Below are 13,633 nucleotides of genomic sequence, written 5' to 3' on the forward strand. Positions count from 1 at the left end.
AACCAAAGGGAAAGGGTGGTCCCCTATGGCCCACTTGTCTTATGAGGCTGATGACCCTTCTTAAAGTCAGTCTGGTGAGGTGGTGCTCGTAGCATCCTTTTCCACGTCCACATTGGAGGGGGATGGAAAACAAAGCAGGATGTCTCCTCTGCCTTCCAAGTTATCTGATTTCACTGGTACCTTGAAAAAAGATATTGAGCTCAGGCTGGCCACCTATGTGGGATTTTCGTTACGTCAAACATCCTTAAAGTGAACCTGTTGTCTTACTTCATTTGTTAACTGGTTTTAGGCCTTTTAAAGATGTGGCCCATTTCTCATTTATTAGTAGCATATTTAATGATGGCCATGTCCTGAGTGGATTGTGGAACACTTTCACAGATATTTTCTCCTTTAGTGTTCACAGTATCCCCCAGTGGTAGGCGGAGTATGTGTTGTTGTTCCCAGTTTACGTCCAAGACTTGGATCAGGCACCTAGAGACAGACAGTCCTTCTGATGCCCAGTCTAAGACTCTTTCCTTTATTTTATATTGTCCTTCTTGCTGCTCAGATCTTCCTAATGTATGTTTCTCACAGTCCAGAGCCTTCCAGATCTCTTTGACCAAGCTGATGATTCCCTTTTGGTAGCACTGATTCCTTAACTGAGGTTAAGACTAGATTCCCTAAGAAGGGAGCCGAGCAAAGCCAAGTTTGGTCAGGCAAATAATGATGTGGCTTGGGTTAGCGGTGGTAGTCATACCCGGCTGTCATCTACCACAACTGTGGGCACACCGCACGGGACGTCTCAGGGGAGAAGACATAAGGGGCAGGTTTTGTCCATTTGTTGGTTTTGTCTTTGGCCATAGAAACTGTTTCGGTTAACTCCGCGTCCCCTTTGCAACCTCTACCCTCTACCAAACCCTGCTGGCTGTCTGGCTGTCTCTCTCGCTTCTCTTTTCAGAGTCTGTGTGTCTGTCTGTCTTATATGATTCCCACACATGCTGATGTTTCAGGAGAAGGCATCTGAGGGACCTCACAGTCATTCCCATCCGTTTTGCCAACAGGGGGGACGGGCCCTTCATCAGACGCTGGCTGGGGATGTATGCTACGCTGTGGACAAATGATGCTGGCTCAGGCCCTGATCTGCAGACACTTGGGAAGGGGTGAGTTAAATGGGTACCCCCTTGGAGGCCTCCACGGTACCAGTGCCTGCTGGTGGCTTAGCAGTGGGGCCGAGTTTCAGGAACAGTCAGCAACAGAGCTGAAGGTCCTCCAGTGCTCTCTGCAAGCCCCAGTGATGGGGCCGACAGGTCACTAAAGCCTCCCACAAGAAGGAAACAGCCGGCATTTCCTTGTGACTCACCAAGCCCGAGAGTGATTTTCCTGGACAGAATTGAACAGGGAGGCAGGTGTGTCATTCAGAGTTTCCATCTTCACTGTTGTTCCAGCGAGTCCTTAAAGGGGTCAGATAACAAAGGGAGCAGGAAGAAGGGTGTGGTGGGTGCGCTGTTTCTTGACCTCCTTTAAAATGTCCACCCAGTGAAGGACGAAAGACCCAAAGGAAGTGCCTGATGAGGGAGCTGGTGCTATTTTCATTTGGGTTTGCCGAGAATGTCCATTTGGTGATGAAGGGATCCTTAAATTAGCTCTCTCAGGAGGCCACTTCATTAAGAGCCTTCCAGTGATCTTCGCTGAAGCCCTCGAGTCTTGCATTCTTAAGCCATGTGCGTGCTTCCCTGTGGGCATCTGGAGGATGACCTTGACTGGGTGCCTGTGCAGGCACTTGGGTGAAAGCTGGGTTTGACCTGGGGATGAGGGAGTAAAAGGACTCGTTGGACAAGATCTTACCTGCTGAGCTCATTGGCTGTGGCTCCCTGAGATTCCTTCCAACCCCGGTGCACCCTCACCAGAGCAGACAGTGGGCAGGGGACATGGGGGGAATGGGGAGGTCTAGGGAGATTTTAGGGCTTTGAGGCCTTCTCTTCAGGGTTTAGAATAACCTGAACCTGCTTCCCCTGGGGAGTATCATAATTCCAGTTTTACAGATGAAGAAACTGAGGCTCAAGAAGTAAGGTGACTTGGCCAGGGTCAAACAGCCAAGAAAAAGCATGGATTGGGGAATAGAAGAAGGCAGGTCTCCCGACTCCTTGGCCAGTGGTGTCTCTACGGTACGCATCCAGCTTGGAGCAGATCCACTCTCTTTAACTTCCCATGTATAAAACACAGCAAGATGACGCTCCTGGAAGTGAATTTTGTTGGAGGCAGATGAGGAAGACATAAAACCCCACAGTCAGCAGTCTCAGTTGTTTTAACAGAAAAGCAAACAGCAGGGAAAATTTGGAAATTGATCTTGCAGCTGAAATAAATTCAAAGATGTAATTTTGTACAGAAGTGTTTTGGAGTGCTTCCTATTCACTTACTTCATAATTAAGGCAGAGTGCACATTTATCACTGTCATCGGTCAATATTTAGTGGTACTTAGCAGCCAGCTAATCAGGATTTCCCCAGACTTGGACAATTTGGTAGCAAATGAAAAAAAAAAAAAAGAGAGAGAGAGAAGTTGGATGGAGTTCACCCTCTGAAGACTGTGCTGCCTACAAAGTTTAAAACTTTGGTTTCAGAACTATTAGAAGCAAAGAAATCAGAGACTGGAGATAATGGTCTTCCACTTCAAGAATACTTTAGTCATAAAGTTAAAGTCTGTCTAAAACCTCAGGAGAGAAGTTAGTGTCTCGGAAGCCAACTAAGCCGCAGAGAGCTGTCCCATGAGACAGAGTTCCTAGAGCAGAGGGAGTGGGAGAAGCACATCCTATCTATGGTAGTGATTATGGAGAATTTTTGTTGTTGTCCAGAGTCCTGGGATAAATAGGTTCTGGGGCATGTGGGGGGCCATGCCTCAGGCAGAGAGGGGATTCCTGTAGATGTAATTATTTGGGTTTTGGTCACAAAGAAGCTTTGAGCACTTGATAGGAAAGGTATTTGTTTTGCCAAAAGTCCATGTGGACTTTTTCAAGGTTGTGTAAAAATGGAAGCATACCAATTTTTTTGAGCTTCCTTAGTCGCGAATTGTGTCTATTCCCCTGTGCACTGTTGTGTGTCTGAATAGCACTTCCCCTATGAAACTCTTTTGGCAATGCTGCCAAAATATACCGGCCAAAGCCGTTGTTGTCTGTGTGGAGATGAGACAGTATGGCGTCAGGGTGATAAAAGGATACACTTCCGGGTTTTGTGACAACCTCCTGCTCATGGAGTAGCTGACCAGAAAAGCCTTTTCTGACCTTGTTTTCGTGTAATATTTATCTAGCATCAGCCCCTGGGCTAAGTCAATTCCTTGATCAACTCTTTGTTTTGCTTTTACTTTACACCCACTGAGACTTTGAAAGTAATATCTCCAGATGTCTTTGTCATCAAATTTGAAGTTACTTAGGAATGTTCTAACTCCACGGCCCCTGCCTTCTAGTTGTAACTCCTTTGTTTTCCTTCTAACCTCGTAGTTATGGCAAGAGTGCAGAGAGGTAATAAGCAGTTATAAAAATGACTTTAACTCATTTTTTTTCCTTCAAAGACTGGAACTGGGAGAAACAAAAAGAACAACCCAAAGAATACCAACGGATCCTCCAGTGCTTCTTAGATAGAAAGGACTGCTGCTACTCTATCCATCAAATGGGTAAGGTCACATCGCTGGTTTTAAGACAATGTCTGTACCCATTGCTTTCATCCCCTGCCTTATATGTGGCTCTGCAAAGTTGTCCGTCTGCTTAATTATTTATGCAAGAAATTAGGAGCTTGTGATGTGCTGGAAGAACTTTTGCTGACGTCTTTTCTTTCTCCCTCAATTGAAAACAGCGCAAATGGGTGTAGGAGAAGGGAAGTCAATTGGCGAATGGTTTGGACCAAATACAGTTGCACAGGTGTTAAAGTAAGTAAGAGAGTCTGGTGTCCGCCTTACTGTACTCTCTCCTATGCCTCCCTCTTCTGCCTACTCCACGTTCCTATCAGTCTAGCTTTTCTTGCCATGCCACTGAGCCACCAAGCATCTGGGCCATTTTGCTCAGGTAGTTCTTTGAGATGGGCATGTGCAGACATCTGCTCACCTTCCAGGGAACCGTCAGACTGAAGGTCACTTTGAAGCCGAAGGGCTAAGACTAAGTAGTGGCGGAAGCCTGAGCCAACCTAGGCAAGACCCGGACTCCTACCCTATAGAGTATAAAAGACCTCATTCATTCATTCATTCAATATTTACTGAGTGGTTCCACCGTGCTAAGTGCTGGGTATACGGAAATAAATTAGACACCGTCCTTGCCTCAGGGAGCTCGCCACCTACGGGAGGAGACCAACCCCGAGGGAGGCTTGGGATCAGTCATTTATCTCTTAGCGGACTCCACATACCCCAGCGGGGTACTTTTGCCGTGGCTCTGTTAAATTGCAGAATTCACCTCCCATGGCAAGAGGCAAGGTGGAGAATCTAAGACTGACATTTTAGCAGTGAACGGGGTGAGTGGCTTCAGCCCCTGCACCTGCAGGCCTCCTTGCCTGTTGTCCCTCTGCTTCCTGACGCCTGCCTTCGAATGCAAAGTCAGTGAGGGCAGAGATTGGATTTGTCTCATTCACTACTGTAAGGCTAGCACATAAAACTGACTGGCACACACAGGTGCTCAAATGCATACTTGAAGGATGAATGAAGATGGCATCCAGAATCTGGGGCCGGATTTAGGCCCTCAGAAGGTTGAAACCATCTGGACTCCTTGGGTGTAGCTTGCTTCTTCGACTACTGGGCTCTCTGCTCCATGAAAAGTGCTGAGGGGGCACTGTTTCAGTTATATGCCAGTCTTCATGGAACCAGAATGCTCTGGAAATGTGCTCATGAGGGGAGTAGGCTGGATTTCCTGGGGACCCAAGTGAAATCTGTATCTTGGCTTTACTTCTTGCTAATGGTACAGCCCATCTGAGAGCACTTTCTTACCTTAATCCACAGTTCCTTCGCGGGGCATGGTTGACTCTGCTGAGCGAAGATCTGACAGTATTTTGGGAACCTGTGTAGGAAGCCAGGGTAGAACGCGTAGAAGATGAATCAGAAGGGCCGTGCTGGGCCCCAGGCCCAGCCTGAAATAGTTGGGTTTTTATGTGACGTCCCTCAGAATTTGCTTCTTTTGTCTAGATTTTGAAGTTCTCAACAACGGACAAATGGAAACATACATTTTTAAAAAAATTTAAGTGGGTCCTGATTCATTGTGATTGTTACCATTAACAACAGAGTATTAGTATATCAGGGAAAGGTCATACCTCAAACGGAATGAAATTAAAGTGTAATGGTAATTAACCTCTTCCTGGGAGCTACCTTGGTCAGGAAAAGAATGTTTTTTTTTTTTCTTTTGTCCAGTAAGACTGGGCTTTACCCAAGAATCCTGGAAGAACCCAGGTTAAACAGGCCTTCTTTCAGACAGGCGAGAGAGAAATGTAAGGGAGATGAGGTCATACTGCTTTACTCAGACCCCGGATGATCCCTCTATGAAAGGGGTTTTATTTCTAACCCCTTCCAAAGTCACACAATTCCGCATGCTCTCCGTCTTCAGCTGTTGACCAGCGAGGCGCCGCACCAAGGCCACCTAAAGCCCAAGTTTCTCAAATAGCGTTTGCACTGCATGTGTGGAGGGGTATAAGAGATCTCTCTCTTTTTCTACATTTTCCTGGGCCTTATTCTCTGTATTATCTATGCTCCCAAACTTGTGTGTGTACATATATATGTATATATGTGTGTATGTGTGTATATATGTGTACACACACACACACACACACACGGTTTTTTTTTCCATGACAGTTTCCCTCTTTTGGGGAAAATCCCCTAGTAAGTCAGAATGTCTTTAATTTGAGAAGAGAAAACAAGATCTCTTGGCAGAAATGTTGGCACCTTTTCTCTTTTACCCAGCAGGAGTGACATCATCTTGTGAGGTAGATTTTTCCATTATGTAAAGCAGGGCTTTTTTTTTTTTCCAGGATTTGAAAACACTGACTCTGTGGCATTCTCAAGGGTCCTGGACATGGAATGTTCCAGAGCTCTCAGTCCAGGGGGCCAGAGCTTGACTCAAACCCTAACTTCTCTGTGGCTCAGTGTTCAGTGACTTTAGGGACACAGGACATAGATTGTGCTGCTCCCTGCTAATGTTGCCATCTTCCCCAATTTTGACTTCACTGTGTGTTGCTTTGCAGAAAACTTGCTTTATTTGACGAATGGAATTCCTTGGCTGTTTATGTTTCCATGGATAACACAGTAGTCATTGAAGATATCAGTGAGTCCCTAGCTTCTTTACCTTCCTGGGAGGTGGGTGGTTGAGGTCCTTCCTCAACATTCAGAAAGTGTGGGCGTGTGTGTGTGAGAGAGAGACAGACAGACAGACATACACTGCCTCCAGCCTGCTTCACCAAAGTAGGGAAACTTAGGGGAGCACAGGACTCCGGTTAATCATTCCCTGTGCCTTTTCTTCTCTTCCCTTTCAGCTTTCTGAAAGGAAGAAAACAATGAGAGGGTCCTTTCTCCCTGGAAGGGCCCAGACCCTTTCCCTGCAGGATACTCAAAGTGAGGATAATCAGTTAAACCACTGACAGGTCTTCTGCCGAGGCCGCCATTTGCCCAGCCCTATGCTCTCCACCATGGGGTTAGAGAAACCGAAAGATACGGCCCCTGTCTCAGAGGCCCTTGCAGACTAGTTGAGAAATAAGATTTTCTCAGTGAGCCCCTAATATCTGGCAAGAGGTGAGTGCTCAGGTGCCAGAAGGAAGTAAGGGCTGGAGGAGCAGCCTGGGCTTCCCATGGGGGGGTGAGGCAAGTTGGCCTCTGGTGGCAGAGGGGGCAGGGCTCCAGGCCAGGAGATGAGGAGGCCCTTAGTTTCACCCTGGGCATATCTTGGGTGCCTGGATGCCCCTTGACCCAGTTCTCTTGTCTTATCTTTCCAGAAAAAATGTGCCGTGTCCTACCCTTGAGTACTGATACAGTGGGTGAGAGTCCCCCTGACACTCTGAACGTGTCGAACCAGAGTAAGGGCACCCCTGCGGGCCGCCCAGCCTGGAAACCCCTGCTGCTCATTGTGCCCCTTCGCCTGGGCATAAACCAAATCAACCCTGTCTACGTTGATGCGTTCAAAGTAAGTCAGTCCTTTTCCCGGGCCCATTGCCGCCTGCCCATCACACTGCCATGTGAGCACGGAGATCCGTGAGCAGCAGTCCACAAGTGAGTTGAGAATCTTGCATTCTCTTTCCCTCTAGGAGTGTTTTAAGATGCCACAGTCTTTAGGGGCATTAGGAGGAAAACCAAATAACGCCTATTATTTCATAGGATTCTTAGGTAAGAAAAGAGGATTCACAAGTAAGTCGTCACGGGCTGGGTGGGGGGTGGGCAGAAAGTTTGCACGGGAGCCCAGGCTATTCTGGTTAGGGGGCCCTCATCTCGCCCAGAGCTTCCGTGGCCTCTGGTCAGCTCATCCTGTCTCTGGCCTGATCTGCGGAGAATAATACTTCTCAGTGCCCCCTTCAGTCCCTCCACTGCCTTGCCTCTCAGAAAGATAGTTCCACAGCTGCTTGCCCATGGGACCACCCCAAGGGCATGGCATCATTTTAGCATCTCCCTCTCCTTTCTGTGGGGGCCTAGGGTAGCAGGGTTTCACTCCCCTGGCATTATGGATCCCCCTCTTCTTGGGGCTTGGGCATCTGGTCTAGGACCCATCCTCTGACTTCCCAGGCCCACGCAGCTGGGCCTGCTGCCTCACTGTTTGGAGCCATGAACAGGAAGAATTGAGAGGAGACAAAGACAGAGCTATCCTTTTTCTGCTAACGGGCTAAGCCTTAAAACCACTAATGTTCCTAAACGGATCCTAACACGCAACCCAGCATTCCCTTGCCTTGGCTGATGCCTCTGGAACCCTAGCCACCCTATACACTAGCTGTGATCTGAGTCATTTAAGGCCCTTGGCGCACCAAGCAAGCTAGCCCAGTGCTTCTCAAACTCTAGTGTGCACACAGATCTCCCTGAGAGGCAATTAAAATGCAGATTCAGCAGGTCTGGGGTGGGCCCTGAGATTCTGCACTTTTAACTAGGTGGGCCCGATGTTGCTGGTGTACACAGCACATGTTGTGTACCAAGGGCCCAGGCACCTGGTTGGTGCTGAAGGGCACAGGGAAGGGAATGGTGTGGCCTGAAACTGCGCTTTGGGGAATACGAGCTTGGATTACAAGGGGGAGCCTTGGATAGGCAAGAGGAGCCAGGGTAGGCATGGGGAGTGGCACGAGGGATGTGCAGGGGAGAGGGTGCAGTGGGCTTGGCCACCCTCCGCCCCACTCCTTAGAGATTCAGAGAGCTGAGGTGGCGTGGGAAACTGACATCCCCTGCCTTGTCGGCGATCTCCCATGCCAGCCGTGTGACAGCAGGAAAAGAATATCCACTCTTTCATCTCAGTTTCTTATGGAAAATAGGGCTGAGACCCCTGGCCAGCTCAGCTGGGGGTAGAGCATGCGACTCTTGCTCTTGGGGTCCTGAGTTCGAGCCTGACATTGGGCATAGAGTTTACTTTAAAAAACAAAAAAGAACATAGGGCTCACCCCTGCCTTGCTGTGTTGTCCCCTCACAGAAGAGCACTCAGCCAAGAGCCGGGGATGTAGTGCACACCCAGTGAAAGGTGACCCCCACCCTTCCTGACCCCCAACACTGGTCTTTCCTTTGCCAGCTTTCTTCTCTTTTAGGTGGGGTTTCTACAGAGTGGCCTGGGCTCTCACTATTGCTGCCATCTATTGGTCAAGCCTGAGAACTACAGCTTTGCAAATCGGAGACATTTGTTTTTTCTCAGTACAAAATACAGTCTTTGGAGTCTTATACATGCCTTCCACTTCTAAACTTTTGGGTTCCTGTCAAAGAAAAGGTTGCAAAAATAAATTTTGTCTTTTTCTTTGCTCGAGTCCAAGGCAGAAACCGATTGGAAAATAATTTTGGAGGGACCTCAAGGAACAATGGATGGGATTCCTGGGGGTCCCGAACTTCCCTTACCCCAAGTTACCCAGAGAGAGTTTGCCAAGCTGGCATAGCCCTCCTGTTTCGTGAGGCCGCTGGGTCAAGGTGACTTTTGTGGAGGTTGACTACTCATTAAAGGGGTGTGGGCAATCCTCAGCAACCCAGACAGAGGTGTGCACAGTTCCCATTTGCCCATTGCCTTTCATAAATCCTTTGCTTCACCTTTATTGGAGGCCCCAAAGTCCTCTCGAATCCCCTTGTCTAACTTACCCCCTTACTGTATTAGGTTGGGGATTCCAGATTGGTCAAATGTCTGAAGGGAGGGAACAGATGAGAACTGCCATTTGCTGAACAGCTGTCTTGTGTCAGGGACCCTGCAAAGTCCCATCCCAGACAGATAGATAGAGAACATACATACACATACAGGTATAGACAGATAGTCCAATATAGAGATATAGATACAGATAGTTAGATACTCCTGTGAGTTAAAGCTTAGTATAGTGAAACTAAGAGTTAGAGGGGTTGCCTCAAAGTCACCCAGCTAGAAAGTAGCCAAACCAGCATTCAGTTCCAATGAGGCCATCTCTGCCTGCCATGCTACATTGCTTCCTGAGGGCCCTCTTTTCCAGTGGGAAGCTGGAGAAAGCTCTCGATGTGTGACCCTATGTCCAAGATGAGAGTCTGTCTGTCCGATTTTGCCTGCTTAGACAGGAGATGTTTGTCCCCTGCACTTCGGGGAAGGTTGCCACCAAGGATCCATAGCATGAGCCCCATGTCTGCAGATGGCTGACCAGATGGCCTCTTGTTCTCAGGCCTAATTAGAGACCTGGATTTGGTCCCCACATCACTTCTAGGACTTTTGGGGGATTCTACTGTATCTCTTTTAAGCATTCTCAGAAACAGCGGCACCTGAAAAGCTCCACTCCACATACACACATGTGCGCATGCACACACACACACATACACACACGCAGGCATGCACCTGGAAAGGGCCAGAATCAGAGAGGATGCTTTGATTTATCCAATTATTCCCATCACCTTAACTTGAAACACTGGCAGAATGCTTGCTCCTAATCCCGCTCTGGATTTCTATTTTCTTGTGCACAGCTTCCTTTCCTTCTTACTTTTCTGTGGTCATAAATAGGCTTCCTTCTGAACATCCTGGTTACTGCTCTTCTTTGTGACTTGAAGCTTTTCGGGTATAACTGATCTACCCACCAGTGGTCTAGGGGGGATATATATGTCTGTGGTAGAGAGAAGTTAAGCTATTCATCAGGCATCAGAAACACGTTGTCTGCCGACAGAAACTCTTAGATGTGGCCCAACGCCATCCTGGATGCCACTCCAGGGAGGGTCTTGGGGGGCATCTCTTCCTACCCCATTCTCCTGCCTTGGGTAGATCTCTCTTTGGTTGCCCAACCCCGTCTACAACACAGAGGCCCAGATGGTCCTGAGGCCTGGCCAGTGAGGATGGGGTACCAGTCTGGCCAACTCAGCATGACACTGATGAGCCTTGGAGGGCCTCTCGGCCCTTTGAATAACAAAGTAGAGGTTTTATTATCTCAGACTCCTTCCAGGTCATTATTGTGTCAGGCTTTCTCCACCTTGACAAAGCATGGCTCTTCTCTCCTTTGTGCAGGCGGATCATCTCAAAGTGAATTTCCTTGGTGAGGTGTGTCTGTGGTGGAATCAAAGCTTTCCACTAGGAATCACTTAACTTGCTAGCTAACTGAGACCGGAAGTCATTAACATCATTAACAGAGTCAGCATTTCCATTTCTCTGGGAAGGCCTAGGCCTTTTCTTTCTAACCAGATGTGCTCTCTGACCACAAGTCTGAGAACCAATGGCATGGAGCAAGCAAGATGCTTCCCAATGTGGAAAGAGGCAGGAAGCTCCCTAATGGTACCTGGGCTCCCGCCCTGGTGATTGTACCTCCCACCTCTTTGCTAACTGCTGCTCACAGAGCCTGCCACATCATCTCTGGTTTCTCATTCGCTCATTTGCTCAAACCCGTCCCTCTCCATTTTTGGTCTTGGGCTTTGAGGAGATGTAACTGCTAGGGCGAGTCCTCTGGTTGAGTGATTGGATTTGGCTTCCTTCAAGCATGATCACCTGAGTTCAGGCTTTCTGTCATCTCATTCCCATTGTCACCAAAGGGAGGGGTTAAGAAAACCAGAGTGCCTCCTCCCCCTGAGGGACAGCAGTGGAACAGGGGCAGCGGTTCTTTCTAGATTAAGCATGTCTCATTCCAAACAGGTGATGAGCTCATTTTCTTGGACCCTCACACAACCCAGACTTTTGTTGACACCGAAGAGAATGGAACGGTTGACGACCAGACTTTCCATTGCCTACAGTCCCCGCAGCGAATGAACATCTTGAACTTGGATCCTTCGGTAGCGCTGGTAGGTATCTGAAGGTTGGGTGGGCCAAGAGATACGATGCCACCCTGTTACAGATTGGTTTCTGGGGAGTTCTCTAGGTTTGCTGGGTAGGAAGGCGAGAGAGTATGTTCACTCACCATGCCCCACCCCCCGAGAGGTATACCTTGGTATAGTGGGGAAGGGATGGACCCTGAAGGCAAACTACCAGAGTTGGAATCCTGGCCCTGCCACCTCCTAGCCATGGACTTAGGAGGAGCCCTTGAACTTTTCTGAGCCTCAGCCTTCTCACCCCTAAAATGAGCAGAACAATACATCCTTCACGGTTGTGGGAGGCATAAGGCATTCAGCTCAGGGCTGGGCACCTTGTAAGCATTCTGTAAATGCTAGTTATTATTAGCATTACAGTCTTTACCTTTTACTGCTTGCCCCCTAATTATTGCTGCCCAGGCTCAGGAAATAAGGCGGGACATAGTTAGGGAGGGATTAGAGGGCAAGACCTTCCGGGTAGATAGCGCTCATTTCCCTGGGCACTCAGGGTTTTCCCCCTGGAGGTGTGACGACTGTCTTCACACGCTGAAGGGACAGCTGCCTGTAAAGTTACTGTTGGTTCTGAGGCCTGGCCGAATCCTCTCTTCCAGTTTAACCCAATTGTCAGAGCACCAGAGATCGAGAGTGGACAAGAGCCCTCCTCTTGTTTTGGACCATTCTTTCACTACTGTAGGATGGCTCTGAGGATGGGGAAGGAGGTGGATGGTTCTCTTTATTCTAACAGATCATTTCCTTCAGGTCAAAGCCATCTTACCATATACTACCTCCAGCTACAAGTACTATTGGCTTTTGTTGGTTGGTTTAATCGACTGTTCTTTATGGATGTGTCTATTTACGCACCGAGGGTAATGGAATTAACCCCATGCTTTGGAGACTGGCCTTTAAGTTACTGTATCTCACAGTATGAGGGGAGAGGGACAGGGGGTGGGGGAGAGCGAGTAGGACGGAGAGGGAGAGGTGATGAACAAGTAAATGTGTGTGTCCAGGTAAAGTAATGGCCCAGGAGAGGGAGGAATGCAGCCAATGTGCTCCATTATTGCCAGAAGATGCATCTAAAGAGAGCGGCCCCCATCCTAGCTCCAGGCCAGGGGCGCCATCTTTTAGTACAGAGGGCCTGACTCTGTGGCCCTGACCAGTTCTAAGTTCTGTTCTCTTGCTTTTCCCCCCAAGGGATTTTTCTGCAAAGAAGAAAAGGACTTTGATAGCTGGTGTAGCCTTGTACAGAAGGTAACGATATATGTTTTTCTTAGTCTTAAAAGCAGAAGTTATTCAATAGGATCCCTTTTCAAGACTGCTTCACGTAGTGACATGAATCTAGCCTGATGGGATTATACTGCAAGAGAAAAACTAAGATGTGGGGAATTATGCATAATTCTGGGGGGAACCAGAGCAAAACCTTTGTTTGAAATATGCTTAGTATGTCAAGTGGGTGATATTTTTAGCTACGTAATGTCTCATCTAGTTATGCCTACAAGTCACATGAAATATTCAACGAATATTCCACCATTTTCACTTAATGCTAATTTCACAGAGTTCTGCCTAAATTCTTCCTCATGCCCTTCATAGCCCCGAGATGACTGAAGGAACCAAACCGCTTTTCTGTTTGTTTCGTGGTCTGTTTACAGTTTCATATAGTCCATGATGTAGTTTAGGGAGTGTGTCTTTCTCTTAGCTGTCTCGTTTCTATTAAAGGTCGGCACACTGCTGCTAAATGAAACACAGTTTGCAGGAATCTGTGTAAACAGCAAAGCCAGATATGCTCTCTTCTCAGTATTTTGTATAAAAGGGTAGTCACCGTTTTTGCTGGCTCGCCAGTCTTTGTATCTGCCCTGCTCATCCTCACTTCTAACACATGCCAAGTACGTAGGAGATAAATGCTTATTAAAGAAGGGCGATCACAGGGAGTAGTTGAAAAGCGCCCCAGATGGGATGGCAGGAGACGTGCTATTCTCCTACCTGCCAAAAAAAAAGAAAGAAAGAAAGAAAGAAAATAGAGGCCAGGAGATGGGAGCCCAGAGCCTCCTGCAAGTGTGAGGAGGGCGGATTTTTTTCTTCACAAGCCAACAGATAATTGATGTTAATGTCCCTAGCTGACTCTGCCACCCTAGTGAAACATTGGCTGGGACACAATGGAAAATTATTTTCTAAAGGCAATTCTTAACCTGTCAGAAGGCAGCGCAACTCTAGACACACCCCCTGTAAAGGTTGAATGAAAGTTCTCTGGTAAGACTG

General features: G+C 47.9%; 1 protein-coding gene across 1 annotated transcript in view; it reads left to right on the forward strand.

The window, feature by feature from the left end:
- The window catches only part of ATG4A (autophagy related 4A cysteine peptidase), a 52,294-nt gene that overhangs the window by 33,808 nt on the left and 4,853 nt on the right, over nt 1-13,633 (forward strand). Inside the window, exons 4-11 of the mRNA XM_080795775.1 lie at nt 1,041-1,139; nt 3,542-3,643; nt 3,823-3,895; nt 6,184-6,263; nt 6,928-7,115; nt 7,237-7,315; nt 11,229-11,374; nt 12,572-12,628. Coding sequence (XP_080651901.1) covers nt 1,041-1,139; nt 3,542-3,643; nt 3,823-3,895; nt 6,184-6,263; nt 6,928-7,115; nt 7,237-7,315; nt 11,229-11,374; nt 12,572-12,628 — 824 coding nt within the window. The remainder of the gene's footprint in view (nt 1-1,040; nt 1,140-3,541; nt 3,644-3,822; nt 3,896-6,183; nt 6,264-6,927; nt 7,116-7,236; nt 7,316-11,228; nt 11,375-12,571; nt 12,629-13,633) is intronic.

The sequence above is a fragment of the Martes martes genome, assembly GCF_963455335.1.
Source record: "Martes martes genome assembly, chromosome: X".
NCBI lineage: Eukaryota > Metazoa > Chordata > Mammalia > Carnivora > Mustelidae > Martes > Martes martes.